Source organism: Gadus macrocephalus, chromosome 17, assembly GCF_031168955.1.
Source record: "Gadus macrocephalus chromosome 17, ASM3116895v1".
In the NCBI taxonomy this organism is placed as follows: Eukaryota; Metazoa; Chordata; class Actinopteri; order Gadiformes; family Gadidae; genus Gadus; species Gadus macrocephalus.
In genome coordinates, this window is record NC_082398.1 from 11,701,505 (window position 1) to 11,717,960 (window position 16,456).

Consider the following 16,456-nt stretch of genomic DNA (forward strand, 5'->3'; position numbering starts at 1 on the left):
CCCCCTCGTAGGAAGAAGCTGTACTCGTCCATGTTGAGGGCCCCGGTCACCTCCAGGATCTTGGTGCACATCTGGAAGCTGAACAGCAGCTTGTGGACCTCAAACAGTCCCCTGCACGTGTACCTGGAACACACACAAACACGAACACACGCACACGCACACGCCCACACGCACACCCACGCCCACCCACACACACACACACACACACACACACACACACACACACACACACACATATATAAACACAGACATTCCTCTGTGCCCCAGATTGATTTCCATTGTCCACTCTAGACAATGAGAAGCATAGACCCACCCCTGATCCCTTTTAACAGAGCTGCCATAGCTTGGCCAACCCAGGTATAGCCAGGAACTTAGGTTGTCGTTTTTAAACTTATGCGTGTCGAAGCACCAGCAATGGTCAACGTGTTCTCTGATATCCTTCTGTCTTTGTCCTACAATAACACCTCTGTGAAAAGGGTCTATTCTATCATTGATTACTTTCTAATCTATAGTAGCTGCTGTGTAAAAACACCTTGTAAGAACCTGTACCGAGTAAGAAATTAGACATGGTTAGGGTCAGCTTTGTTTATTTGGGTTAGGTCAGGTCGGGCCAAACTATGCATATGCATAGGATGTGGTTAGGGCTAGGTGAGGGGTAAAAAATGAATGTAAGGTTAGGGTTAGGAGTTGGAGTTAGATTGGGGTTTGAGTAAGGCGGTCAAACCGCCCCAACTGTATACGACGTAGACATGGTTTGGGTCAGGGACAGGTATAGGTTATATCAAGTCAGGTTTAGGCCACCGCACCTGTACATGACGTAGCTATGGTGAAGGTCAGGGACAAATATAGGTTATATCAAGTCAGGTTTAGGCCACCGCACCTGTACATGACGTAGCTATGGTGAAGGTCAGGGTCAGGTATAGGTTATATCAAGTCAGGTTTAGGCCACCGCACCTGTACATGACGTAGACATGGTTTGGGTCAGGGTCAGCTATAGGTTATATCAAGTCAGGTTTAGGCCACCGCACCTGTACATGACGTAGCTATGGTGACGGTCAGGGTCAGGTTATTGTTAAATGTTAACGGCAAATGTAAAAGTCATGTAGGCGTGTTGAGGATTAGGAAGAGATTAGGCTAGGGAAAGGGTTAGATGAGTTTAGGTTCAGGAATATATACGGCATAGGTGTGGTTAGGGCTAAAGTTAGGAGGTTACGTCCCCACCTGTACACGGCGTAGGTGTGGTAGTCATTGAGGTGGGAGATCCTCTCCTCCAGCTTGTGGCTGCGGGGGCTCTTCTCCATGCTGAGGTTGAACAGGTCTATGTAGGCGTCCAGGGAGAACTGGTACATGGGGTCGATGCAGCCCATGTCGTTCAGCACGAAGAACAGGATGGAGGCGCGCAGCGCACACGGACGGTAGCCCTACGGGGACAAACAGAAGGGGGACGGAGAGTTACACAAATATCTTTAGCCTCATGTTATGATTGCCTTAGTCATGTTTTGGCAAAATAGTGATATCTAACCTAACTCTACTCTCCTGATTCTGCTGATTCACTGTGCCTCATTGGCTGTATCCTAGGTCAATCATAGTGCTTTCTACCTTCCATAATCACTATCTGCCAAAGTACCTTAGGCAATTATGCTATGAGGCTGTCAATATGGGACTATGGCTATGCTACAATGAAATGCTAAGGAGGTTTATGCATAAAGATTTTTCACTCATGGTATTATTTACTATTAATCATTTAGAGGATACTTTTTTATAAAGTAACTTCCACTGAATTCAGATACATGTCAATAAGGAGTAGGTAGAGGTACGGCATCTTGCTCTAGACTGCATACAGGTAGTGTGTGTACCCTGGGAATAGGACCCACAACCTTTGGCTGGGAATCGGACCACGATACCACAACCACACATTTCTTTCAGAGGTTGAATAAGGTTCACGTACAAAACAAAATCCAACAGAATGCAGTAATTGGCAGCCGCTCAACACTAGAGATCGTGAGATCCAGCCGTGTCGCACATCTTGTCTGTTCAGTGACACCCCTGCTATGCGTCACCTTTCTGCAAAGGGAATTATTGTATAGATGAATGTGCCCTACATCACCCGGCAAAGAGAACAGCTCCCTCTCTGATCAGCGGTTGCAAGAGTCAAAGCGGTCCTAAAAAACTCTGTGTGTGAGAGGGTCTGGATCTCTGGTGTTGTGCCCCCCCCCCACACTCCCCAGTTTGATGGATGGGCCAGATGAACTCTATTTTAGCCTATCAATTTTTAATTCTCCCACCTCGCCGCACCTCGCTCCCTTGCCAACTATTATCCCACTCTATTCTGTTCCATTGCCCCATCCTTTGCACTCGCTCTTCCTCTTTCCTCTCCGTGTCTCTTTGTCTCTGGCTCTCGCCCTCCCCCGTTCTCTCTCTCACCTTTCCGTTCTCATCCATTCTGCTGACAGCCCCCCACCGCCCCAGTCCGTCTCTCCCCTCCCCAGCCTCAACCTCTCTCGGCCCGGGTCAAAACTTTTTATTTCCCAGACTGCCCCAGACTTTCCTTGCCCATCAGCCCTTTCTGCGTCTGCTAAGCTTAATAAAACCTGGTGGAACATACCTGCTTTCCTCCACCTTGTCCCTAAGATACCGAACGCCATCCGCACCCCCGCCCTTATTAAGGCTGACTATTTGCGCTGCACCGAATGTGACATTTGACTTCAGGGGTGTTTGATGAACGGTGATGTAATCCCGGGTAACCACGGGTAACCGAGAGACTTCTTCCTCTTTTGTTGTACTTGTAGAACCGTTTACGCAACCCCGTTCTAATCTTCCCAGAACCGACTTTGAACAATTGGGCCCCCTGTGAGGTACTGCGCTAAAAGGACACTATCGCTTTATTGCATGTCGTGGTGTGGGTGAGTCAAAAAGGCACATCATGGGGTTAACATAGCGTCTCTCAATTAGTAAAGCAATGCCATTGTGTTGAGCTGTGGATAACTGGGCATTTTGAACAATCTAAAAACTAAACAAAAACTGTAAAAGTAAAATGTATAAAAAGTCCTATTTACTTTTGTTTCTCCAAACTATATGTGTCTCTCTTTGACCGAATTCCCATCCAGATTCCCCTTTCTCTCTCTACTATGTGCAGACCTCCCTCTATCGATCTCTCTACACAGACCTCTCCGGCCGCTCTCCAGCTGTTCTGAGACCTTGGTGGACTCTCTCTCTCTCTCTCTGGACCTCTCTCTCTCCCTCTAGTGTGTCCAGACCTCTCTCTACCACACCTGTCTCTACAGTGTCCAGGCCCCCCTCTCTCTCTCTCTGGACCTCTCTCTCTCCCTCTAGTGTGTCCAGACCTCTCTCTACCACACCTGTCTCTACAGTGTCCAGGCCCCCCTCTCTCTCTCTCTCTCTCTCTGGACCTCTCTCTCTCCCTCTAGTGTGTCCAGACCTCTCTCTACCACACCTGTCTCTACAGTGTCCAGGCCCCCCCCCTCTCTCTCTCTCTCTCTCTCTCTGGACCTCTATCTCTCTCCCTCTAGTGTGTCCAGACCTCTCTCTACCACACCTGTCTCTACAGTAACCTGGCCCCTCTCTCTCTCTCTCTCTCTGGACCTCTCTCTCTTCCTCTAGTGTGTCCAGACCTCTCTCTACCACACCTGTCTCTACAGTGACCTGGCCCCTCTCTCTACCTCTCTGGCGGTGTCGATCTTGATCTCGGTCTGCTCACTGCTCTCCAGCTGGTCTGTCACCCGGGTGGCCGTCACCTTGGACGTCTGCAGAGTGTTCACCAGCTGGACATCGTCCAGGAGCGAGCCTGTAGCCTCGTTCAGGAGCCTGGAGGGTCACAACACACACACATAGGACCACATGGACAGAGATAAACACACACACACACACACACACACACAGGCAAGAAGACACACATGACACACACAGAAGACACACACACACATACTCACACACACACACACACACAGGCAAGAAAACAAACATCACACACACACACACACACACACACACACACACACACACACACACACACTCACACACACACAGGCAAGACGACAAACATGACACACACAAGACACACACACATAGGACCACATGGACAAAGATAAACACACACACACACACACACACACACAGGCAAGAAGACAAAAATGCCAAACACACAGAAGACACACACACACATACTCACACACACACACAGGCAAGAAGACAAACATGACACACACAAGACACACACACACACACACACGCACAAACCCACTCACACACACACAGGCAAGACGACAAACATGAAACACACACAAACACAAACACACAGGCAAGAATACAAACATGACACACACACACGCACACACACACACACACACACGTATGACAATCACACAAACAAAAACATGAACGCAGAACCAAAAATGAACGTAGAAGACACGTTCATGAAGGTAGAAGTCACGTTCATGACCGTAGACACTGCATGTATGGCCCACCCCTGGACCAACACCCACCAGTGAGCTCCCCTCTCCCTGCAGTCTGTACGTTAGTGTTCACGGGGGGGTTCCTACCTGAGGATCTCATCCTCCAGCTCCTGCAGTGTCCTCTTGCCAGAGGCGATGTTGAGGACCAGGGAGTCCTTTTGCTCCTCCAGGTCTGGACGCTCCTTACGGACCACGATGCCCAGCAGCTGGGCCTCCAGACCCTACACACACACACACACCCACACCCACACACACACACACACACATTAGCTACACACAGGTAGAAATACAGGGAAACAACCAAATCCTGACATACTTACACACGCACGCACGCACGCACACACGCACGCAAGCAGGAACAGACGCATGCACGAATGCTCACACACATGCAAATTATCACACAAGGTAATATCCACAATAACAAACTCACAAATGTATACAAACAGGTACAAATCGTTAGAAACAGAAACACCACGGAACCAAAACATGCAACCATGTGCAAAGACATACGATAACACACAATGATTATGTCAAAGTAGAACCCCCCCTCACACACACACACACACACACAGACCTGCTCCTTTACTGCAAAGTTGACGATGGTGGTCTTGGTGGAGATCTCGGGAGGGTAGTGGGGGTTAGACAGCTTGGTGGTGATGTAGAAGCTGAAGTCAGGGCTGTACTCCACCTCCTTGTCCCCCAGCTTCAGCAGCATCCTCCCTCCTGGAGGGACACATAAATAATATTAATAATTGATTGAATTGATATAGCGCTTTTCTAGACACTAAAAAATGCATCACATACACGCCATTAATAACGCCTTTTCATATCATGTACATGCGTGCATCAGCAATTAGTGTGCATGGTGTGTGTTATGTATTTGTGTGTGTGTGTGTGTTCGTTATGTACATGTGTATGTGATGTGTGTGTGTGTGTGCGTGTGTGTTTGAATGTTATGTATTTGTATGTATATGTGTGTGTGCGTGCGTGTGTGTGTGTTATGTATGTGTGTGTGTGTCAGTGTATGTGTCTGTTTCTGTGTTTGTATGTTTGTGTGCGCATGTGCGTGTGTGTGTGTATATGTATGTGTATGTGTGTGTTAGTACTGACCAACATGTGTGAGGGACTTGTTGAGGATGGGGGCCAGCGCGGGGTCCAGCTCCTCCTGGACGTTCTGCAGCAGCACAGGGGCTCCAGACTGGACCGCGCCCTCCAGGACCCGCAGGAAGTCCGGCATCTGGAGGTCTATCACCTTCAGACCCTACACACACACATTCACATAACACACACTCATCAACAGACGCACACGGATACATCGACACATAAACACACACACATATAGAGACACACACAGAGACACAATTAAACACAGACACATGTTTTCAAAGACACATATAGACATACACACACCGAAACACATATACAAATTGTCACACACATAGAAACATATATACACAGGCACATAGACACATACAAAAAGAAACACTTATACACACAAACACATAGAGTCAGACATATAGTCAAACGTATACACACACACAGAGACAAATGCACACATATAGACACACATATATATACAACATAAGTTCACCACAAGAAAGTTGAGGGAGTCATAAAACGGCCTATTACTAAATAGCTTGGGAAGAGAGGGCGGAGGGGAAGAAAGGAGAGCGAGCCAAAGCGAGCACAAGAATGAACTTGATGAAATCAGAGAGGGAAAGAGCCCCAGATTGGGAGCAGAGCATGAGCACTATTAGCCCCCGCCAGCGGCCCCGTCACATGCCATCAGATACACACCAAGGCCCCAATCTGGCCACCGGCCCATTGTACCTTCAATGTCAGGCCGAGAGGGAGGGGGAGAGGGAGAGGGAGAGGGAGAGGGAGAGAGAGAGGGAGAGGGAGAGGGAGAGAGAGAGAGAGAGAGAGAGAGGATACTGGGAGGGCCATGCTGACCCCTCTCCCCCCCAGCCTCCCCTTCTATCCCCTGGGTCTGCGGCTGGCAGTTCAGCCCCCAGGTCTTTTAATCACGTCCTAGCGTTTCCCCCAGCCTCCCCTTCTATCCCCTGGGTTTCTGGGTGGCAGTAGTGATCAGCCCCCTGGTCTCTGCTGCGGCCTCTCCGACATAAAGAGACCACGTCCATAAGTCAGAACACCACAGGGGGAGCCACACAGCAGAACAAATGAATGGACCAAAAGTACAGGACAAAGCTGGTTGGCAAGAAAAACACCTGCAACTTATCAGTAGAACAAAGAGGTGGTGGATGTACCTGAAATATATATATATATATATATATATGTGTGTAGACGCATGCATTTTAGTATGGCCCCAGTGGCAATGTGGGCTTATGCAAAAATATTATCACAGATGGAGGTGGAGGAAAAAGCAATAAAAATAATTGGTTTGGTTTTTTTTATGTGTCAAAAGATCACATAAGGGCAGCCCATACTGATGGCCTCCTGGTTCACTCTGACAACACTTCCTAGACTTCATAGAGGTATGTGCCCTGCCTCCCTCCTCCTCTTCCTTCTCCTCCTCCTCCCCCTCCTCCTCCTACTCCTTCTGCTCCTCCACCTCCTTTCACCCTCTCCAAGAAACGATGAAAGCGCTGTGATAGAGTAACATAAAAAATAATGAAAACAAAACCAGAAACAAAGCCAAACAGAAACAGGAGCGGTAATGGCGTGCGGAAAACAAACGACAGATGATGCGTTTGCGATCAATAACACGGAGGCAGGTGAGATGCAAAGCCCACCGGAGGACTGTGATCAGGTGATAGCGCGCCTCCAAACAAACAAATAACAACCATAAGGCTGAGGCCAAATGAAAAGAAATAACAATGAGTTGTAGCTGGTTTATCTTAATGATGAGGGAGAGAGGGGAAAATAAAGGGGGGAGATGATGAGAAGAAAAGAAAGGAAATAAGAAATCATAAAAAAAGGGTTGTAAACACATCAAAAGAAATTACAATGGGTAATGGCTTTCATCTGCTGTTTTCAAGAGAGACCTAACACCTGAATGTGTGAAAAGAAAATACATGTTGTTGATTAAGGAGGTGCTTCTCCGCCTTACCCTGCCCCTCTCCATGTTTTTGATCCACTTCAGGGCCTGGCCTTGTGGGTCCACCATTAGTGGCCATCTTGTGTCATGAGGAAACAGACAAGACGATCAGACGCACAGAAGTACTCGTCGTAGTGGGCTCAGGATTCGACGTGGATAACAATATTTACTACGATTAGTCATTTGACGTAGGCTTCTATACAAAATGTCTTACATCGGACGCTCAGGAGAATCCAAAGCATACAATTCAGACTAGAGTCACTACAAAACAAATCTTTGGAGAATAACGACTCGACAGAGTGCACAGTAACTATTGGAATCCCAAAGAAAGGATTAGCAGAATTAAACTCACTTCACTATTCAACGCGACAACAAGAGCAAGAAACAACAAAGTGCCCCAGTCAGTTTATCAGATGCATATCTTCAGTGGAGTCTGCTATTATGATGTGGCTGTATTGTCATTTGGCTTTGGTGGTTTTTGTGTGGTTGAGATGTGTGTGCACATTTGCTTCTTTGTTTGTGGATATGTTTGTGTGATGAGATGTGTCACACATGTGTATGTGTGATGTGCCTGTGTGTGCGAAGTGTGTGGGCGGCTTGTGATTGTGTGTGTACGGACCGGTTGCCGCGGGTGACGATGACTCCGTTCTCAGTGGAGAAGGCGTCGGAGGGCAGGCCCTGGATGTTCCAGTCCCGCACCACGGTGGGTCTGGACAGGAAGCCAGAGAAACTGAAGCCCGGGGAGCATGGCACCTGCAGCTCACGCACCTAGGAGAGGGAGGGGGAGAGAAGAAGTGGGGAGGGGACAGGGGCAAAAAATAATGAGAGAGAGGGGAGGGAGGAAAAGAGAAAGAGGGAGAGATGGTGAGAGAGAGAGAGAGAGAGAGAGAGAGAGAGAGAGAGAGAGAGAGAGAGAGGTGGAATTAGATTTGGTTTGTTAAATTTTACAATTATATTTACCCTTTTAAGTTTCTATTCTATTATTATTCCATTTCCTCTTCAAAATTGTAGACGAAATGCGTTGTATTTTATTACGCCGTAAAATGCAGCGATATGGTGGTTTAAGCACCATCATTTATTGTGTTCAGCCTCAACTCTACAAAAGAGTTAAATATTTCATTTTCATATGTCACGTGAATTTCTGAATAAAATAAAATAAATAAATAACAAAGACTGCTGAAGAATGTTTGGTTCACATGGGTGAAGACTCGTTCTACCAGGCTTCGAAATGTTTTAAACAGAATTCCCCATATACTCTGGTAGTAGTCTAACATGCAGGAGATGCAGATTAACCCGTATTACGAGGGGTCAACTAATATATCGTCCCCCTTGCGCAATAAAGACTCGCTTGCTTGAGGTTTCTCAATCGGAATGGAACTGATACCAATGCAATCAATGTTAATATATCAAAATATGTTGATAAAAATTACATATTTATTGTCTTATTGAACAAAATAAAAAAGCAGGATCTTCGGATAATGCTCAATGCAATTGCAATGCAAATAACCTCATCGAGCCTTAATCCGAATGAGCCCCCTCCCAGAGGGTCTGCAACGCGCCAGAGCACCATGATATTGTTTGACCCTTCATTATATGGGTTTTATCTGCGTTTCAAGCATATTAGACTACTACCAGAGGGATGTGGATTTTCTGTCATTCATCATGTCATGTCATCATGTCAGTCATCTAGTAGCCTAGTGGAACGAGGCCACATTCATGTGAATAAAACATTCCTTAACAATTGTTAATATGTCGATTAATATTGGCTATTGGTAAAACAGCCCTGCCTGAGCATTAAGAATGATAAATATCAGACTACAATGACGCTCATTAATTCAACATTGAGCCATTTTATTGTCATAGAGGGCAGAAATGTGGATCCATACGCTACTTTCTGAGAACTAAAGGGAGACAAAACAACGTCATGGGAGTAAGAATAATGTTGAGTCTGCGGTTGATTGCTGAATTGTACAAGGATTACACAGCCGAGTGAATAGCGGATAAACAATAGAAAGATCAGCAATGGTTTGGTCTGGTCTGACTTTGGTTGATATTAATTGGGGGAAGAAGGTTCATAATAAGAGGCTGCAAAAGGAGCTTGGGCTGGGTGATATCGTCAAAAATAAATGTCCTGATATTTTATATTTTCCTGTCATTTTGACGACGTCCATAAATTACGATATTTTCTAGCCATCATGAAAAATGAATTTTGACGTATAAAGTTACTTGGATGAGCTAACCTAATATACTGCTATTTCCTAAATAAAAGCCGGAAACAAACATCTTAGCCCACAATATGTATATATGAAAAAGAGACAATTTTAAATGATGAATAACAATAAAAACAAGACATAATAAAGAATGTGTGTCACCTCCTTCATCCAAAGGGCCACCAGCTGGTCTCTGTAGTTGGACAGGAAGGGGCCCAGGTAGGACAGACAGGAGGCCGCTAACAAGCAGTCTCCCACCAGGTAGCCCATGTTCTCCTCCAGACCCTGAACACACACGCACACGCACACACACACACACACACACACACACACACACACACACACACACACACACACACACACACACACACACACACACACACACACACACACGCGCGTGCTGAAACCTCACATATTCACAGGGTACTATGCATCTTTGGCAATGACAAACACTAAGTGTGTGTGTGAGTGTATAGGTATACAATATAGTACTCTCACAGTACAATACTCTCTCACACACTATCATCTCTCCCTCCAACACTACCATGCTCTCGCTCACAAACACTTCTCTCACACACACTATCAAGCTCAGTCTCAAACACACAATCATTCAATTAAATTGCAATAAAGCTTCACTGGCATGACATTTCAATGAAAGAAACATGTTGTCAAACAGATATAAGCGCAAACATGTATTAACTAATAAGAGACAATAGAGGAAACAATAAGATATCTATTCCATTGATAATTTCATAAATACACTTATTTTATACAGGATTCCATAAAAAGTATTGTGCCCTTTAATCAACAATTTCATAACCAGACCATGGTTACCAAAAAAAACATGGTAACAATGAACACCAGTAAATGAGAAGAGCAAAGGTAGTGTGTGAGAGAGAAGTTTGAAATTGTGTGTGTCACGACAAGTTGAAGCAGGGCAGCAGGAACAAAAGGGATCCAAATAGAGAAGAGATTTAGTAACAAAAGTAACAAAAAGGCTTTAATAAAAAAATATCAGTTCCAAAAACTGACAAACAACTAGAGAACAACAACGACAGAGGGGACATGACTAATACAACAAACCCACAAGGGAACAAAGGAAGTGAAGTCGTATCAATGGGGAGAGACTTATCAGAGCATGGCAGGTGCAGGTGGGAAGATTGACAAAGAGTATGTAGGGGGATGAAGGAAGTGCAGATGGGAGGGGCAGGATCTGTGACGTGAGGGGAAAAGTCTGAGGACATCTGGTGGACAGGTGGAGAATGGAAACGAAATGACAAAAATAACTGAGTCAGACGATGACACTGTGAGAGAGCATGACAGTTTGTGAGAGAGAGTAGGAACATGTGAGAGATAGAGAGTCGGATACTGTGTGTGTGAGAAGGTATGATTGAAACAGAAGGCAGAATGATTGAACAGGATGTTCAATTCTACATTTCTGATTGGTTTGCATTTCCCGCCTGTTCCCACCCATTCAGAATGCTGTTTATCTGAAGCACCTGAGGAGAAACGGTGGATAGGGAAAACATGACTCAAGCCATTGAAATACTTAGAGGTAATGTGTGTAGAATTTTGTAGCCTCTAGCGGAACAGACATTGTACATTTGTATATAATCTCATGACAATAGCAATCATTCTGTTTTCGTTGCCTTAAAATTAGCCATTTATATCTACATAGGGAACAGACAAACGCCTCTAGAGAGAAGGCGTTCTAAAATAAATGTGTTTTGGGCTGAGGGTTGTGGGAAGGAGGGGTGCATGTCATCCCCATGGCTATGACCCATTTGAGAAGTAAGAGCGTTACAATAATCAATAATGTTGAATATGAACTGCATCACACACATTGACGTTACACTAGGTATATAGAAGCTTAACCCTCTCACAGACAAGGACATCAACCGCTTTGTGGACGGAGCTCCACACATCCACACACACCTTGGCGTGTCCCAGAAGCTTCACCCTCTCGGGCACGGACATCAACATTAATCACTGAGAAGACGGAGCTCCACACATCTGAACACGCGTGGCATTGAACTATAAGTGTATCCCTCTCTCGGACGTGCCTCATCTGGGAACAAATATGCTAGGTCCTTCCATCAATTTGAATGGAGTTTAACTTTTTGATCCAGGTGTAAAATAGTGTAGGAAATGGAGGAGGGGGATTATTTCCCTGCTTGAAAACTTAAATCAGGCTAGGCTAGCTAGTTGGTGCTAGGCTATACAGTGCAAGTAAACATCTGCTCAAAGTGCCGACTGCTAACGAGATTAATTATCACACCACAGGCGCACGGCATTAGATGTGCGCGGCACTAGAGTTGTTGGGAACACATTACTGGGGGAATTCCACATCCTCCATGTTGGAATGTCTTTGAAGCAGTACTGAAAGCATCCCGATGTGACCAGGAGGAACGAACAAATCCCTGGATCGGTCCACAGGTGGAACATGGACATAGGACTAAATCCTGTGATCACTTTAACAGACTACTATTTGAGGAGTACAGCTCATCTCTCTCAACAGCCTCATCACACAGAGAATAAAAGTGGGTGAAACTGACAAGTGGTGGGCTTTGAAAGACGACAGTTGTCTGTTTGAGAGCGGAGTCTACGTGCAGGCTGGGGTCGTATCCCCGGTTCAAGCACCTGAATGCCAAGAGGAGAGACCAAGCCTATAATGTGGTCTGGCAGCTGGCTGACCGTTTGAGCACAAGATGCAGCAAGAGCAGAGATGCAGAGGTCTCCTAAACCAGATCGAAACACAATGAGAAGAGGCTGAAACACCCGCAAAAATGAAGTTTGACAAATAGCAGGAAACTGCCATGCTGCTTGGGGAGGACGCAGATCGAGACTACCAAGCTGAGAATAGCAGGAAATCAAGAGATGAAAAATAGCACCATTAAAAGTCAAATGTAATGTTAAAAACCTGAAGTGTTTTTAAAACTTTTTTGCCAATTCCAGCCAATTGAAAGTCTGCATAAATGCACATTTTTGTATGGCACAGGATGGCAGCTCAGCTGAATAACATAAGCTCAAGTATGCTGTTGAGTTTGAAGTGGTGAAAAGGAAACACGGCATGTAGGAATAATGGCTTGTATGGTATGGCATCATTATCTTGTTTCGTTCAGAGTAACTTAATCTCAAGATGCAGTCCCTGTGCAGGAGCTTGCCTCACAATTTGACGCCAACCAAAGATGCAAGGACTTCTTTGATGAATGGGGCTATACGTTGCTTCAAACACTTATCCTACAGTAAAAAATATCAGATGTCCATCAAATTTTCAAATGATATGATGATATATTTTTTGGGATACCAACTTTCTCTGAAGGAGTGAAGCTTATATTTTGTTATTGATCTGGGAAACAACCCGAAAAAAGAATATCTCAAAAACATGGATACATTAAAGAATGCATAAACACTTCCTAATTCCCCTCATCTGCGATCTGCCGGGAAATCATGTTCAGAGATGAGTTAATGTATTCAGGTTTTAGTCATGTTATTACATTCTAATTGAATTGCTGCAAATATCGTAACTTAACTGAGTCAACTACCCAAACAGCTGTAGATAATGTTATGTGGGGTAGTTTGCAGTTATGTCAGAGAGGTTATGGGGATACAAACTATTTTATATGTTTAGTTAATACTGCTGAATGCAAAAAAGGTAAGACAGTTTTTATTTTTGTAAAGAAGTGAAACGCTTTCATCAGATTTGAAAGACATGTCTGGGGTACTTTGGTTGAAAATGAAGGGTCATTTGAATAACAGCTGACATGGTGTCCTCCCATTGGGATCTCATTGGGATATGACTTTATAACCAACATTCCAAACCAGCAAAACAGCATATGGTTTGCTCCTTAAGAGGTGAATGCTAAACATTCAAGTAGGGATTCAACTTTTGAAAGATGTGCTTTACGGCATTTTTTTTAACAAATCTCCTCTCCGACCAGCCAGAAAAATACACTTACGCCCAGCAACATGATTGGTTAACCCAGATTTGAGCTTTCTGCCATGAAACATTAGATATTAATATACAATCTGATTTGCAGGTGATCTTGTGCCTTTTAGGCTCAAAATAGAATTGCTTAAGACTGATTGGGGGTGTCGGTTAAATGTGCAAGATAAAGGGCATACATATAGAATAAGGTAAGTGGATAATTATATAGAAATATAGCTGCCCCATTTGCATTTTTAGCTTAACATAATAAAATAGTAAAGGTTGAGGTGGTTAACAAGTTCAACAGCATAAGTGGAAACAATATATTCTGTCTACCTTTTTGGTCAATGCAGGGCTAATCTAAGTAATGTATCAATTTCAATACACAGTTGTGTTTTGTACTGTTTTGTTGTGCTAGGTCTCAGAGAGCACTTCACATCAGGAGTTCTTGCATGAAACATAATCATTGCAGGGTTACCTGGCAAATGCAGGAGGCTATGGCCTTACAAAGAACCAGGGACCTTCTAGTTCAGGATATCATGTTTCAGGTTGTTCACGTATTTTATTTTGTCTTCCAAATTAATCCTAATCATATAGGCCTACATGCACAAAACAATTAATGTATTCAATATCTAAATAAATTCAATAAGAGCATTTTTACTTATTCAGATCAACTCATTCAGACAATTTGATCGAAGGAGGCATGAGATTTTTTGTTGTTTACATAATTTGATTTTTAAGAGACAAAGTTCAAATGACCAGCCATGGTATCGTTAAGAGAATCGAGTGAATTAATCCGTATTTTACCAATGTTCAGTATTCTTGTATGGCCCTTAAATCGGGCAAGGTAAAGCGATGTCATGCATATGCTTCATGAACCACCTTCAGAAAACACAGGTAACTCCAATTAGCCCCAATAATGCATTCTTCTTTTAGTTAAAAAGTGAGGAGTGTGTGTGGATGAGTCATACTGATTGGACTTTGGGGCTGAGTGTGGCTGCACACCTGTTGCACATTGAGTAATCAGTGTGTACAGGTTAAACCAGGCATCACCACCCATTCTGGCCGATCTCCGGCATGCCAGCACAACAAACCTGCTGCTGTGCATCATTATACTCAACCTTGGCAATAGACCGGTCCCAACATCACCAACCTGCGTCCTTGTTTTGAAGGAGCCCAGTGAAAGCCACCTAGCTGGAGTGAGGCAGCCACCTAGCTGGAGTGTGGCAGCCTCCTAGCTGGAGTGTGGCCGCCACCTAGCTGGAGTGTGGCCGCCAACTAGGTGGCGTATGGCCCAATGTCGCAATGTCCGTGCTGGATTAAGCAGTTTATCATTGAAGTGCAATGGGTTAAATGTTTGGCACACACCTCTGCAACTTCAATCATACTGCCATGCCCTCTGTCCTTACCCTGTTCATTGTGCAGAAGTCTCTCTCACACGCTTGACGCCAGAATGATGAGCACAATTGCTGCCAAACGGCTGAGTAATGGGTATGTCTGTCCCCATTCGTCACACTCACTAGCTAGCAGAGTCATTATTTCAGCTTGGTTTTTGTCCCAGTGGAGTAATTTTAAAGGGATGTTAATTTTCATTATTTTAATTAAACAAGATGTGTCTGCAGGTTGAATTGAGTAATTTAAGACTTTTTAAAGACCAAATACAATGGTAAGTACAGGTGTAAAGTAAGTTGCGGTTATTACCAATAGGACATTATTCCACCAGGTACGTTTAAAGGTAGGTGTAATAGGTTCAGCACAGTGATGAGCATTAGGTAGATTCAGGGATTTTCAGGCTATCAAAAGTTTTGATCCTGCTATAGAAGAATGACTAATTAAATACATAAATCGGGATGTAATGTTTATGTTGAGGATCACGGTGTCATTGCAATATCTCAGCATCATTCATCCATTAGGACCATGTTTTAAAATTGACAAGTTTTGTACTGTGAGAGAGAGTATGATAGTGTGTGAGTATGATGGCGTGTGTGAGAATAGGACAGTGTCAGAGAGTATGATGGTATCTGAGAGAGTATGATGGTGTGTGTGTGACAATAGGACAGTGTCAGAGAGAATGACAGTGGGTGAGAGAGTATGATAGTGTGTTAGAGACTATGATAGTGTGTGATAGAGTATGATAGTGTGTGAGAATGTGACAGTGTCAGTGAGTATGAAAGTGTGTCAGAGAGTATGACACACTTTCATACTCTCTGAAAGTGAGTATGAAATGATCATGTGAGAGAGAGTATAGTAATGTGAAAAAGGGTATGATAGAGCGGACAGAAGCCAAGAATGAGGCATGGCCGAATGGGCCTCTCATACGTACGATGACGGTGGTCTCCCAGCGAGCCCTTTCCCCAGCCAGACCAGACACCAGCTTGTCGGCGCGGTCCAGTTTGACCTCCATGTCCTCTGAGCTCCTCCTCAGCTCCTCCTTCATCGCCAGCTTCTCATCATACTGCTTCTTCAGCTGCTCCAGCTTCTCACCCACCTACAAACACAAATATATATATATATATATATATATATATATATATATATATACCAGGGCTGTCAAGTGATTCAAATATCTAATGGCGATTAATCGCATGGTTGGCAATAGTTTATCGTGATGAATCTCAAATAAATCCCAAAAAGATGGATGTTCAAAATGCACTGTAAAGGTCATTTTTCATTATTTGAATACTCAATTCACAAGTCCATCCTACCACTGTTATTCCACAACGATCAAAGGGAGTCTATCGAGAATAGCATGTCTTTCTTAAATATTAGACGAGTATAAAGTATTAAT

At 44.3% G+C, this 16,456-nt stretch overlaps 1 protein-coding gene across 1 annotated transcript in view; it reads right to left on the minus strand.

Moving 5' to 3' along the window:
* The window catches only part of dnah2 (dynein, axonemal, heavy chain 2), a 212,076-nt gene that overhangs the window by 22,647 nt on the left and 172,973 nt on the right, over positions 1–16,456 (minus strand). Inside the window, 10 exon segments of the mRNA XM_060035906.1 lie at positions 1–123; positions 1,222–1,421; positions 3,681–3,825; positions 4,560–4,693; positions 5,047–5,195; positions 5,583–5,733; positions 7,543–7,609; positions 8,150–8,298; positions 9,903–10,025; positions 15,992–16,156. The exon segment at positions 1–123 is cut by the window's left edge and continues 4 nt beyond it. Coding sequence (XP_059891889.1) covers positions 1–123; positions 1,222–1,421; positions 3,681–3,825; positions 4,560–4,693; positions 5,047–5,195; positions 5,583–5,733; positions 7,543–7,609; positions 8,150–8,298; positions 9,903–10,025; positions 15,992–16,156 — 1,406 coding nt within the window.